Source organism: Colobus angolensis, unplaced genomic scaffold (genome assembly GCF_000951035.1).
Source record: "Colobus angolensis palliatus isolate OR3802 unplaced genomic scaffold, Cang.pa_1.0 Scaffold65, whole genome shotgun sequence".
In the NCBI taxonomy this organism is placed as follows: domain Eukaryota; kingdom Metazoa; phylum Chordata; class Mammalia; order Primates; family Cercopithecidae; genus Colobus; species Colobus angolensis.
Window position 1 is genome coordinate 3,150,691 of NW_012120154.1, and position 13,539 is coordinate 3,164,229.

Consider the following 13,539-nt stretch of genomic DNA (forward strand, 5'->3'; position numbering starts at 1 on the left):
GTTTTTTCTAAAAATACAAAAAATTAGCTGGGCGTGGTGGTGCGCGCCTATAGTCCCAGCTACTCGGGAGGCTGAGGCAGGAGAATCACTTGAATCCCGGAGGCAGAGGTTGCAGTGAGCCGAGATTTTGCCACTGCATTCTAGCCTGTACAACAGACCGAGACTCCACCTTAAAAAAAAAAAAAAAAATCAAAGAAAAGAGGGCCATGTGCCTGTCTGAGTTTGGCATCCTTCGGAAGCCCTGTCTTTTGTGTTCTGCCTCTGTCACCTCTGCCTGGTTTAGGCTTCCCCCGTGTTCCCTCCCTGCCCCTCCCCCACATCTGTTGCCTCTCTGGTTCCCTGAGTCCTATGAGTGTGGGGCCAGGCAGGCAAGCCTTCCATGGGGAACCAGTTGCCTTTCTAGCAGACTCTTCATTTCTGGATCAGGAGTTCTGGATTAGCTTTCCTGCAGTGCTCTCTTTGTCTCACAACCAACTTGGTGAACTCCCCCTTCAGAGTTCATCCTGATGTCACATTTTCCAGGAGGCCTTCTCTGGACTGCCCCTTAATCATCCTTCATGGTCGAGGGCAGACCTTTCTCCCTTTCCAGGGCAGGGACCATGTGTGCGTTTTCCACCTCTGTGGCCCTAGCCCCTGCCTGGCCCAGAACACTGGGCGAGGGCCCCTCTGTTGAGCAAACGGCCCCCTCCTCCCCAGATCAGCCGCATCGAGTATATCCACTCCAAGAACTTCATCCACCGGGACGTCAAGCCCGACAACTTCCTCATGGGGCTGGGGAAGAAGGGCAACCTGGTCTACATCATCGACTTCGGCCTGGCCAAGAAGTACCGGGACGCCCGCACCCACCAGCACATTCCCTACCGGGAAAACAAGAACCTGACCGGCACGGCTCGCTACGCTTCCATCAACACGCACCTGGGCATTGGTGAGGGAGCCAGGCCTGGAGCAGTGTACACCTGGGGCCGCTGGCTAGGGCCTGGCTCTCTGGAGCCCTCTCACCCTCTACCTTGGTGGAGGCTCCCAGGCTCTTTTCTAGTGAGAAAGTCCCCACCCCATCTGCTCCCAAGCTCGGACTTAATCCTTGTCCTTGCACAGTCGGGTCTTCCCTTTTGTAAGCCAAGCTGTGTGTGCAGGGCGCCTTCCCTGGCCCTGCTTCCTCCTCTGCCCTGTTGGTGCAGGCTGGGAAATACAGGCTCAGAGGTTTAACACGGGTTGCTTAAGGTCATGCAGCTTAGCGAATGCCAAAGCTGGATTTGACCACGGCCCCGTCTGATGCTGAAGCTTGTGACCTCTCCACGGGGTGGGCCAGGCAAGGGGGCAGTAGGTGACCTGTCATGGTCATTGAATGATTAAGTGCCTGAGCTGGAAAAACTAGGCCCAAATTAAGTTGAGAAGGCCCTGCCTCAGGCTTCTTCTCTGTAGGAGGAAGATAATAGCAGTGCCTGTTTAAAATGTGTGCAGTGAGCAACATCTGATGAGGGGGGCAGGAGGGTCCTGGTTTGCATGGTGAGGAGCATGACCCAGAGGATGACTTAGGGGCCTGAGTGGACCCCTGTCCCTCACCTAGCGTTTGACTCTCTATGCAGAGCAAAGCCGTCGAGATGACCTGGAGAGCCTGGGCTACGTACTCATGTACTTCAACCTGGGCTCCCTGCCCTGGCAGGGACTCAAAGCAGCCACCAAGCGCCAGAAGTATGAGCGGATCAGCGAGAAGAAGATGTCAACGCCCATTGAGGTCCTCTGCAAAGGCTATCCCTGTGAGTAGCCCAGTGGGAGGGCACATGCCTGGGGGTCCCTGAGGCACTAAGGGAAAGGTGAGGCCATACAAAGCCCACACTGGGGCCAGACGCAGTGGCTCACGCCTGCAATCCCAGCACTTTGGGAGGCTGAGGCAGGCAGATCACAAGGTCAGGAGTTCGAGACCAGCCTGACCAACATGGTGAACTCCCGTCTCTACTAAAAATACAAAAATTAGCCCCACCTGTAATCCCAGCTACTCAGGAGGCTGAGGAAGGAGAATTGCTTGAACCCGGGAGGTGGAGGTTGCTGTGAGCTGAGAGTGCGCCATTGCACTCCAGCCTGGATGATAGCGAGATGTCTCAAAAACAACAACAGGGCCGGGCGCGGTGGCTCAAGCCTGTAATCCCAGCACTTTGGAAGGCCGAGACGGGCGGATCACGAGGTCAGGAGATCGAGACCATCCTGGCTAACACGGTGAAACCCCGTCTCTACTAAAAAATACAAAAAACTAGCTGGGCGAGGTGGCGGGCGCCTGTAGTCCCAGCTACTCGGGAGGCTGAAGCAGGAGAATGGCGTAAACCCGGGAGGTGGAGCTTGCAGTGAGCTGAGATCCGGCCACTACACTCCAGCCTGGGCAACAGAGCGAGACTCCGTCTCAAAAACAACAACAACAAAGCCCATACTGGGCTGCCCCACAGCCCTTGGCACCTGAGCAGTAACCCTGGCTCTTTGCCACCCCTTGGCACAGCCGGAAGGCCCGGTTTCCCTGGCCTGGCTGTTAAACCTGTTGCTTCCCAGCCCACATTCCTACCTCATCTCCCAAGGGCCCTGTCCCTAGTTTTTTTGAGGAGGAAATGGAAGTTTTTCTCCTCTTGTTTAGGTTGTGTTGGAAGGTCCGTCAGGCTCTTGCAGCCCTTTGAGTTTATGGCAGCAATTGATCTGCGGGCCCCCGGGTGCTTGGTGAGGGCAGCGGAAGAGCTGTGGGCGTGGCTCCTGGAACCGGCTACCTGGCAGAAGCTCCTGGCCACAGTTCACAGGTCTTCCCTTGCTGTGAAAGTGGCAGAGGCTCTGCTTACAGGCAGGCCAGGGAAGGCCGTGGTTCTGTTGCCTCCTTTTCTTGCCTCTCTCAGATTGGAAGTATCTGTGGGGCAGTGGGTGGCTAGGACAGTGCTGGCTGCAGGGCATCTGGGAGCGTGGGCCTCACGGTTGCGTCCTCTGTCCCCTGCAACCCCTCCTCAGCCGAATTCTCAACATACCTCAACTTCTGCCGCTCCCTGCGGTTTGACGACAAGCCCGACTACTCTTACCTACGTCAGCTCTTCCGCAACCTCTTCCACCGGCAGGGCTTCTCCTATGACTACGTCTTCGACTGGAACATGCTGAAATTCGTGAGTCACCTGGAGGCCAAGGCGGGCTTAGGGGACTGGATGGGGAAGGCCCTGACTCAGAGGGCCAGAGTGAGCCAGTGGCGGGTGGGGCTCCCGACAGACGGGAGGTATGAGCTGGACGGTGTGGTTGACCTCACTGGGGTCCTGGAGCCCTCCTGCCTCATCTATGCTGACAACTTGTGCCGCCGTGGGCAGCAGGGCCCAGGCAGGGCGCTGCCTCCTGCTGGAACAAGAAGGACCTGGCTTCACCTGGGGTCCCTCCTGGGTACCCGCGGCAGGGCGTGGGTGGTGTTGGCGGTGCCCCCCGCCGCCCTGATCGCTGCCTACACCGTCCTGCTATTCTACACATCCCAGACGGCTACCTGCACTGTGGCCCCTCTGGCCAGCCTGGACCCAGTCATGGTGCTTGCTTTCTTCTTGGTCATGGGACCCTGGGTCTGGCTAGGCAGTTGTTCTGTTTCCCTCTTTTAAGAGTCCCGGGGGTGGGGTTGGGTGGGGAGCAGCATTGGCTGGCCGCGCCCAGGGCTCCGGAATCTGTGAAATTGTATGTCTTGTTTCACATCTCTTCTGGCAAAGGGGGCTTCCTCTAGCCAGGCTCAGCCCCGTGACAGCCCTGTGACAGCGAAGGGACCGTTCTGTCCCCGCCCCTGTCCCTGTGCCGGGCCCACGTACTCACCCACATACTGGTAAGGATCCTCTGAGGCCTGGCTTTTCCAAAATTTGCCACTTGACCAGCGAGCGCAAGAGGCTGAGCCTCAGCTGTGCTCTTTTTGTCCCTTCCAGGTGCCCGGCGCCCCTGGGCACCCAGAGCCCCCCAGATAGGCCCATGGAGGAGGTGGAGGAGGTGGAGGAGCTGCCCCAAAACTACTGGCCTGTGGTCTGGACTCCAGGGCCCCATTTCTGATGTCACCAGGTGTGCCTGAGCCCATCGGGGCCAGGCCTGAGGAAGTGTTTCTTGGGAGGATGGGATGACCCCCTGTTCCCAAGAGATAGCAGCACAGTGGAGGGCATGGTGGAAAAGGCCCTGCCATGGGATCCTAGGGAAGTAACCAGCCACCTGAGGGCCAGGACAGCCTGAAGGAGGGATGGTGGCCACTGCCCACAAGGGGCCTGGTGGGAACGGGTCCCAGGACAGACTCACGGCCAGACCCCGTCAGCGGCCTCTGTGTTGAACCTGAACTCATTAAACACCTCCTCTTGCTTCATCCTGGTGTGCCTCTTTCGTGGCAGGGCCCTCAGCTGCCCTGCTAGATGATTAGGACCAAGGCTCTGTTCTGGAAGCCAAGGTCGGCACGTTGGTTGGCTTTTCTTCTCTCTGGATTTCTTGTTCACTAAGGAGTGAGACAGAGGTCAGGCAGAGAGGGAGAGGCCTCGGTTGCCCTTTTCAGCAGGGGTGGAAATGGGATATGGGCAGGGGGCGTCTTCTCTCATTTCACCCTAGACCTTCTGGCTCCAAATGGGGCCCATGGCCTTGGGCACCAGGGACCAGCTCTTTCCACCACAGGGCATTGGGCACTGGGCACTTTCTCATCGAGATAGTCACTCCCAAGTCTGGTTCGTGATGGGCTTGGCCTTCCAGCTCAGCACAACTCCAAGAATGGATTTTGTATTCTCCAGACTGACACTGTCCAAGATGGTAGCCACTGGCTGGCTACATGCAACACATTTTTAATGAATTAAAATTAATCAAGACTGGAAATGTCAGCCAGGCACGATAGCTCATGCCTGTAATCCCAGCATTTTGGGAGGCCAAAGAGGGCGGATCACTTGAGGTCAGGAGTTTAAGACCAGCCTGACCAACATGGTGAAACCCATTTCTACTAAAAACACAAAAATTAGCTGGGCATGGTGGTGTGTTCCTATAATCCCAGCTACTGGGGAGGCTGAGGCAGGAGAATCACTTGAACCCAGGAGGCAGAGGTTGGAGTGAGCCGAGATCACGCCCCTGCACTCCAGTGGCCACCACATCCAGCAAGGCAGACGAGACCATTTCCTTCATCCAGAACGTTCTGTGGACATCACTGCTCTAGGTGCCTCCCTTATGGAGTCTCGCAAGACTGTCTAGCCAGCAAGATCTCTTCTCCAAGCAGGCCAGGAGCACCTCTCCATCCACTGCTGCTGCTCTGACCGCCTTCCTGGAGTCCCTCTTGAGGCAGGCCCTGAAGTTAGAAGCTGGGCAGAGGCGCCCACAGCCTTATCCTTTGCCAATCACTGACTCATTGCCACGGCCACCGTAGTGAGCTGAACCACCTCCAGCAGTCCTCTGGCAGAAGCACCTGGAAAACATGCAATGGGAACTTTCACCCTGAGGCTGGGCCCTTCCCATGCCAACCCGACAGTAGACAGGACACCCTGTGGTGTTCTGCACCGGCGTGCTGGGATCTGTGGATCCCTGGAGCCTGGAAGCCACTCGCAGCACATATAGCCACTGTGTTTCGAGGTCCAGTCAACCGGCCGGGAAGGAATTCAACACAGCCAAGGACAGAGGTCCATATGATGACAGGTGGATGCTCGTGTGACTTTGCTGATCTTTTGCATTTTCTGTGGGCAATAAAGGCCAAGAGAGCTCCCTGCTGTGTGTTTCTTGCGTCCTGTGGGCTGGATGGGACCATGGAGAGTCGCCCACTTCCTGCCTCCGGGCTGGCGATGGCCTGAGCCCTTTGGGCTCACACAGGGCAGGGGCTCCAGTGCTCTGCTTGGCTGCTGGCTGCAGGGCTCCACACCGTGGAGTGAGTCACTCAGCCTCTGCATCCCAACCATGGAAATGAGATTGACCTGCCTCGCAGGGTTGACGTGGCCCTGCCCGCAGAAGGTTCAGCATGGAGGTGCCACAGCTTGTGTTCCTCCCCGGGCTTTGCTGGGGCTCTGGCTGAGTCACTGTTTGCCAGCCTGCAACTGAATGGGAGCCCAGGGTGAGAACCAGAGGTCAGGAGTTAGAGCCTTGGTGATCCCAGGCCTGCCTGAGAGGCTTCTGGGTGGGAGGATGGGAAGATGCGTCTTCTAGAGTGTTCTAAGGCAAGGCTCTGAACAGTGACCTCTTGGGGTGCAGAGAGCAGAGTGGGACTGGGTGGCAAAGGCCTGGGTTCAGACCCTAGCTCTGCCCTGAGCTGTGCGACCCCAGGCAGGTCACAAGGCCTCTCTGGGCCTTGGTGCCTCACTAAGATTCAGGGATCATTCTAGTCTTAGCCACTACTTCCTGGAGTTGCTTAAAGACAGGGCCCACCGCCACCTCTTGGCTAGTCTCCTGGGAGAGACATGGGTTGCAGGAACCACACCCTGTGGCCCATGAGCAGGCCCCCCACTCAGCCCGCAGCTCTCTCCTTCACAGATGCGGCCCCCTTCCTGCCAGCCCCCTGCCCTTCCCTGCGGACGGCCCCGGGATGAACTAGGTAACGCAGTCGGGCACTGCCCCCACACACGCTCTTCTCTGGCCCCTTCTCACTTCCTCCTATACAAGGGGCAGCAGTGGCTGTAAAGCAGGGCACCTGGGGGCTTAGGACACCCCTTCTGCTCCAGCCGTGCCTGTTGGGCCTCTTCTTCCTCCATGGGCCACATGGCCCCGTTTTCTTCTCCAGCTCCCCTTGAGCGCCCATCCCAAAGCAAGCGGTGTCTGTGTGGGTTCCCTGGGCCTCCTGGCTGTGGCCTCCACGGCACCTGCCAGAAGCCATTGCCAGGTCCCAGCAGGGGAAGGACAGCTCCCTGGTGAAAAGAGTTCCTGGCTGGGTACCAGGAGACCTGGTCTGAGTCCTGGCCCACTTCCACTAGTTTTGTGACTCTGGGCCTGTCCTTTTCCCGCTCTGGACACCCCTAGCCAGACTGCTAGAGGCCTCTAAACAGCGTCCCTCCCCGATTTGGCAACCTTGAGTAGTTAAGGGCTCTTGGTACACCGAGGGGGGCCAGGGCAGGCCCAGCCCCAGGCCAGGAGGGCCAAGAGGTGCTCTTGATCATCCTGGGGGCATTAGTTGTCCCGGCTCTGGCTCCATCCCGGGAGAGCAGGGCAGACTGACCTCCCTCTGCCCCCAGACTCCTGCTTTCTCCTTCCTTCGGTGGTTGTGTGGCTTCGTGTCTCTGTGCTGTGTGATTGGGGGTCATGGCTTCCCGCGCTTGTAGGGGAGGCTGGAGCAGAGGGTTTCTGAGATACCTACCCGGCCTCCCTCCCCTGCTGTGCCCTGCAGGGCTGCTGGGCCCAGAACACCCTGGCCTCTGGGGCTGACCGGTATCTTTTCTTGCATCCCTGCAGGGTGCAGCCCGGAACCCCGAGGACGTGGACCGGGAGCGGCGAGAACACGAGCGCGAGGAGAGGATGGGGCAGCTACGGGGGTCCGCGACCCGAGCCCTGCCCCCTGGGCCACCCACGGGGGCCACTGCCAACCGGCTCCGCAGTGCCGCCGAGCCCGTGGCTTCCACGCCAGCCTCCCGCATCCAGCCAGCTGGTGAGCAGGGACTCAGGCAGTGGGCTGGGCTCAGGGTGGGTGGGGGGCTCTGTGCCCACTCTGAGGGTGGCTTTCCATGCCTGTTTCTCCAGGCAATACTTCTCCCAGAGCGATTTCACGGGTCGACCGGGAGAGGAAGGTGAGTATGAGGCTGCACAGGGGCGCGCCCGCCAACGTCTCCTCCTCAGACCTCACTGGGCGGCAAGAGGTCTCCCGGATCCCAGCCTCACAGGTGAGCTGCCCCCCTGCCAGTCCCTCTGGGCCTCACAACTGAGCTAGAGACCCCACAGTGTGAGGTCAGGCCTCGGCTCTGTTCTTCCCCTCTCCGTCGATGCTGCTTGCCTTAGAGTGAACCCCTTCTGTTGAGCCGGGACTTGGCCTCAGTTAATCCTCTGAGGTCTAATGAGCCCTCTTGAGCAAAGTCATTCACCAAGGCTCAGGGCAGTAACATTCCCTGGCAAGTGTCACGGCTGGGCTCCAGCCTTCACTGCCAGCGGCCCAGCCGGGGTGGGCAGCAGGGGCTCAGAGATGAGGTGTTCCTGCTCCCTGACATCAGGGAGCACCCAGGAACCCCCGTGAGCATTGGCAAGAGCATGGGGTATAGGGGCGGTGAGGTCCCATCCACTTTGGGGCCATGTTTGGATGGGGACACTTGGGAAGGGGGAATCTGTAGTTGCCCAGGGAAGGTGGCCTGGCAGAGATGGATGGGAGCCCTGCCCTGGTCCTCCTGCCTGTGGGCAAGGAGGGAGTCCTGCGAGAGAACTCTCCTTGGCCATCTACTTAGGGTAGCAGGTTTGCCTCCCAGGGCAATGTTCTTACCTACAGACAGGGACATCTTAGAGTCATTGGAATCACACAGGCTTTCCCTCGGCTTGAGGGGCTGCATGGAGGTGGGGGTGGGGGTAGAACTCCTCAGTGGGGAGAGACTTGCCAAATCTCCATCGCCAGCAGCTGAGGGACTTGACTTGAAGCTTGTCCCTCCCTCTCTCTCCCTTCTCTCCCTCAAAAGACAAGTGTGCCATTTGACCATCTTGGGAAGTGAGGAGAGCCCCCATTGGACCAGTGTTTGCTTAGGTGAGTCCATGACTGCTGCAGATGCAACCAGCCCAGCCGGCCTAGAAGCTCCCAGGCCCCAGAAAGAGACTAATGTGTTGTGAGGAGTGGGTGGCAGTGGCAGTGGCAGATGGTACCAGGTGCCCCAGAACTCTAAGGGGCCTCAAGGAGTTTAAAACCTTGGAGCCTGCCTGGCTCGGGGCCAAGGGTTTCTCTGCTCAGGCCTGACCCCACATGAATTAATTTCTGCTGGAAAAATTTTTTCTGCCCTCGGCCTGCCCTCTGTCTCCTTCTGCCTTAACATATTCTGGAGGCCGGGCGCAGTGGCTCATGCCTGTAATCCCAGCACTTTGGAAGGCCGAGACGGGCAGATCACAAGGTCAGGAGATCGAGACCATCCTGGCCAACACCCCGTCTCTACTGAAAAAAAAGCAAAAAACAAAAAATTAGCCAGGTGTGGCGGGCATGTGTAGTCCCAGCTACTCAGGAGGCTGAGGCAGGAGAATGGCGTGAACCCGGGAGGCGGAGCTTGCAGTGAGCCGAGATTGCACCACTGCACTCCAGCCTGGGCGACAGAGCGAGACTCTGTCTCAACAAAAAAAGAAAAAAAAATTCTGAAAGGTTGGTTCCCAGCAGAGATGGGGCCATGGGCTCACACTCTGACCTCTCCCACGGCATTAGCCCTGTCTCAGCCTCTGGGCTGTTATGCAAGTTAATTCCTGCACAAGACTCACAACAGGACTGTGGAGGAAGCAAGGGAGCCCTTTTTCAGCCTCTATAGTAGGACTGGGAGAGGCCCTCTGGCCAGCGTGAGCCTCCCGGTTCTTCCCTGACTGCACGAGGCCTTGAAGCGGGGCATGGAAATGCTCCACTCTGGGACCTGGCTTGGGAAAGGGGAGTGGCAGGGGCTCTTTAGGCTTGTCGAGGGTGTCATCTTAGCTGTCCGGGGAACGTGTGTCCGTTTGTAGGCAGTAGCAGTAGGCCCGACACGCCAGGGGACTCGACTTCACACTGGGACGATCTGTGTCGTATGTGTTGTAGTTCATCCACACAGAGAGGAGGCATGAACAGGACAGGCCTTCCTCAGATCTCAGGCCCAGGAACCAGGCTGTCCATGGCTGGCCGGACAGATATTTGGGGGTGGGGTAGGGTGGGGAGATGCTCACCAGGAGGGCAGAGGAGGGAAATAATCTGTTTCTGTCACATGAAGGTGGATCTCCTAGCATGCTGGGCCTTGAGCCAGGCTCTGGGGTTCAGAGGGAGATAGACCAAAGGACGAGAAGACAGGAGTTTGGGGGGCCAGGTGCGGTGGCTCGCACCTGTAATCCCAGCACTTTGGGAGGCCCAGATGGGCAGGTCACTTGAGGTCAGGAGTTCGAGACCTGCTTGGCCAACATGGTGAAAACCCATCCCTACTAAAAGCACAAAAATTAGCTGGGTGTGGTGATGGGCACCTGTAATCCCAGCTACTTGGGAGGCTGAGACAGGAGAATCGCTTGAACCCGGGAGGTGGAGGTTGCAGTGAGTCGAGATTGTGCCACTGCCCTCCAGCCTGGGGGACAGAGCAAGACTCCATCTCAAAAAAAAAAAAAAAGAGTAGCCAGAGACAGCTGTGCACCTCACCTGTCTTCTCCCTTCTCCCTTCTAGTGTCTTCACTGTATTTTCTTTTAAAAAAACAAAAAAAGATGGCAAAAATAAACCACTCAAAAGAACAACAAAAAAAACCCAGCACAAAAACCGACGATGGAGTTTGTTTCTTTGATTTCTTTGCCAATGGCAAGAAGATGAGATGCCCTCAGCACTGAGGATTCTTGCCCCTTTGTGGTGCCCGCTACCCCCAACCTTCAGGCTGCCAGATGCTCCCCTGACAACACCAGGCTACCGGAGCCAGACGCCACGGCCCTGCCCAGCCTCCTGTCCCTGCCCCCACCCGTCACCTGCCCGGAGAGGAACGGGTGGGGTCCGGGTCGGAGAAGTGACAGGTCCCAGAGCCAAAGCCGGCCGTCGAGCATCAGCAGGCAGTGGAGTGGTCAGTCGAAGGCAGTTCCCACCGAGTTTCCCGAGCCTCACAATCCAGGAGATACGCACAGCCCCACCCACTGAGATGACAGTGGCTGACTTCCCGTGCTGGGCTTTTCCAGTGTCCCCCTGGGGTGTCCCCCTGGCCTCCAGACTCCCCTCTGCCTCTCCATGGAGTGGATGGGGAGGTTGTGGGGGTCGGCGTCCCTCGTGTGCGTGTGTGGATGTATTGACCTGTGTTTCCCAGGACAGCAGGTGCCACGGCCTGCCCCGCCTGCCAGCCCAAATTCCCGTTCTCCTGTGTCTACTAACAAGGACATGGGGGTGGGCAGTGACCTCCGCATCCTTCAGAGTTCAGAGGGTCCTCACTGCCACCGATCCCCCTCAACCCGTCATCAGCCGGTGGCAGCTCCATCTTCCGTTCCTGGTTTTAGGGCAGAATCCATGGAGACTACTTCCAGAAGGCATCTGACTCTGAATTATAAATTACTTCCCTGGTCCTGACAGTCACCTGGGGTCCCCCCTCTCCCTGGGTTCCACCTTTCTGAGGAGGAGCCTGGGGTCAGGGCTGGGTTTTGGATTAACTCATCTTTCCTAGTTAACACCTCTTTTTGTTTTTATTTTATTTTATTTTTGTTTGTTTTCTCCGTGTGTGTGTTTTCCTAATTTATTTACCTCTGTTTCCCCTTTTTCCTTTTTTTTTTTTTTAATTAAAGAGCAAAGCTTTTTATTACTTTGTAATTTAAAAAACTGAAAAAAAATACTGAAGAACTTTGGGGGGAGTTTTGTACTTTTTTCCTGTGTAAATATTGGACTTTTTTGAGCTTTATTGTGGTTGTTAATTTGAAGTAATAAAGTAGAAAAGATAAAGTGATGGAGGCAGCCCTTTGTCCGCCTCTGTGGCCTTGGGACTCTTCCCGCAGACCCAGAAGTGGGTCTTGCTGGGATCAGCACAGTCAGTGAGGAACAAGCCCTCGCCCTGGAGGCAGGTGTGACTGGGGCCACTTTCACAACACTTGGGCTGTGGTTGGGACGTCCAGGGGGCTTTGAAAACATGAGTGCACACAGACGCCACGCAGGGGTCTTGTAAAGAGGGTGGGGTGGGGCTGAGAGCTTCTCCCTGCACACTCCAGCTGTGCTGATGGCCTGGGACCCCTCTTTGAGAAGCAAGGCCCTAAAAGCTCTTCACACATGATTTTATCCACACAAGAATTCTGAGTTAGGTCCTGTTAATAGCTCTACCTTCCGACAAGAAACTGGTCCTGCTGTAAAATATCTTGCCCACAGTCACAGCTCTGGTGGCAGAGGCAAGACCTGAGCCCAGGCCATCTTGCTGTGGGGGTTGTGGAGGTGCTGTGACCCTCTCCACCGCTGACCCTGGGGCTCCATGAGGGAGGGTGCTGGAGCGAGCTCCGATAGTGACCCTGGGCAAGGTCCTTCAGCTAAGCCTTGATAAAAGGGCAGCACACAGCCTCGCCTGCCTTGGTCTCACCACCTTGGAAAAGAATCTGTCAGTCTGCATCTACCCAACACAGTTCACTTCCTTTCATTAAGCCAAGAGCCATTATTGCCACAGTCTCAATGCAGAGGCAAGAGCGAAGCTAATAGGCTAATAGGTCTGCCAGGGAAGTGGGTGGAAGGCCCTGGAAGGTTCCCCTTGGGTGTTTTGAAATCCTGGACGTAGCTCAAGGCCTCTTCCAGTGCTGTCCGTCAAGACCCAGTGACCCCCAGGCTCATGGCCTGGTGGAGGGTTTCCTGCTGTGTGAGGCCCATGTAAAGGTGGGGTCCCCTTTACAAGCATCAGGTTTCAGGTGTGTTACCCAAAGCCAGGAAATGCCAGTAGGCCCTGGAATGGCAGGTGGTAAGCAGACCCCGGGTCTTGGGGCTGGGTGGCAGCTGGGAGTCTCAGTGGTCAGTTGGTCAGCCTGTGAAGTGCCATTTTGTTCACCCACACTTGGTTGAATGAGGTGCTGGGGGAATGCAGCAGAGAGGCTGCTCCAACCCGCCCTCGGCCTCCCTGGAGCTTAGGACCTTCTGGGATGGACAACCTGACATCAGACAGCGAGTGGAAGTTACCAGCTAGAGGCCCTGAGAGAAAATAATAAGGAGCTGGTCTTTATATGTCTTTTACAGTGAAAAGTATAGTTCCTTTTTTTCTTTTTTGGAGACAGGATCTTTGTCACCCAGGCTGGACTGTGGTGGTGCAATCATGGCTCACTGCAGCTTCAACTTCCCAGGCTCGAGGGATCCTCCTGCCTCAGCCTCTCTAGTAGCTGGGACCACAGGTATGCGCCACCGTGCCTGGCTAATTTTTGTATTTTTTCGTAGAGATGAGGTCTCACTATGTTGCCCAGGCTGGTCTTGAACTCCTGGGCTCAAGCAATCCTCCCACCTCAGTCTCTGAAAGTGCTGGGTTTACAGGCATAAGCCATTGTGCCTAGCCTATTTCATCAATTGTAATAATAAGCTAATGCTTCTCCCCCTCCTCTTTTTTGGTTTACTTTTTGGATATGAAGGTGTTTACATACATGAAGTCAAGCTGTCTAAAAAGCTATAATCTGAGAATCCCTCCCGCCCCTGCTGCTCTGCCGCATTTCTACCCATCATGCTTCTTCCTGCACTTCTTACTCAGAGGGCTAATGTTTGGGAGTGGGCAGTGGCTGACAGCCTCTAAGGAAGTGACATTAATGTATCAACCATACAGTTTATTAAGTACGCCAAATAATCACAAGGAAATTTTGCCCCTACCAGAGGGGGCAAACAGGCACCTGCTGAGTTCTTTTCATTCATGCCACAAAAACCACTTGCTAACTGGGCTTGTGTGGGCACCAGGGTGCCAGGTACTAGGCTGGAGGTGGTGCAGGCGTGGAGGGTTGGGAGCACAGGATTGACATCCTGGGGGCTT

At 56.7% G+C, this 13,539-nt stretch overlaps 1 protein-coding gene across 3 annotated transcripts in view; it reads left to right on the plus strand.

Annotated features, from left to right (window-relative positions):
- LOC105527785 (casein kinase I isoform epsilon) overlaps nt 1-11,508 on the plus strand; it is a 60,427-nt gene extending 48,919 nt beyond the window's left edge. For 2 of the 3 annotated variants that reach the window (XM_011964231.1, XM_011964230.1), the window contains exons 5-11: nt 697-925; nt 1,587-1,757; nt 2,980-3,128; nt 7,369-7,561; nt 7,654-7,793; nt 8,571-8,635; nt 10,263-11,508. In XM_011964231.1, the coding sequence (XP_011819621.1) occupies nt 697-925; nt 1,587-1,757; nt 2,980-3,128; nt 7,369-7,561; nt 7,654-7,793; nt 8,571-8,603 (915 nt within the window). In that variant the 3' untranslated portion in view covers nt 8,604-8,635; nt 10,263-11,508. Of the gene's footprint in view, nt 1-696; nt 926-1,586; nt 1,758-2,979; nt 3,129-7,368; nt 7,562-7,653; nt 7,794-8,570; nt 8,636-9,582 lie in introns of all 3 variants that reach the window. The other variant, XM_011964232.1, reaches the window with a different exon arrangement.
- The last annotated feature ends 2,031 nt before the right edge of the window (nt 11,509-13,539 follow it).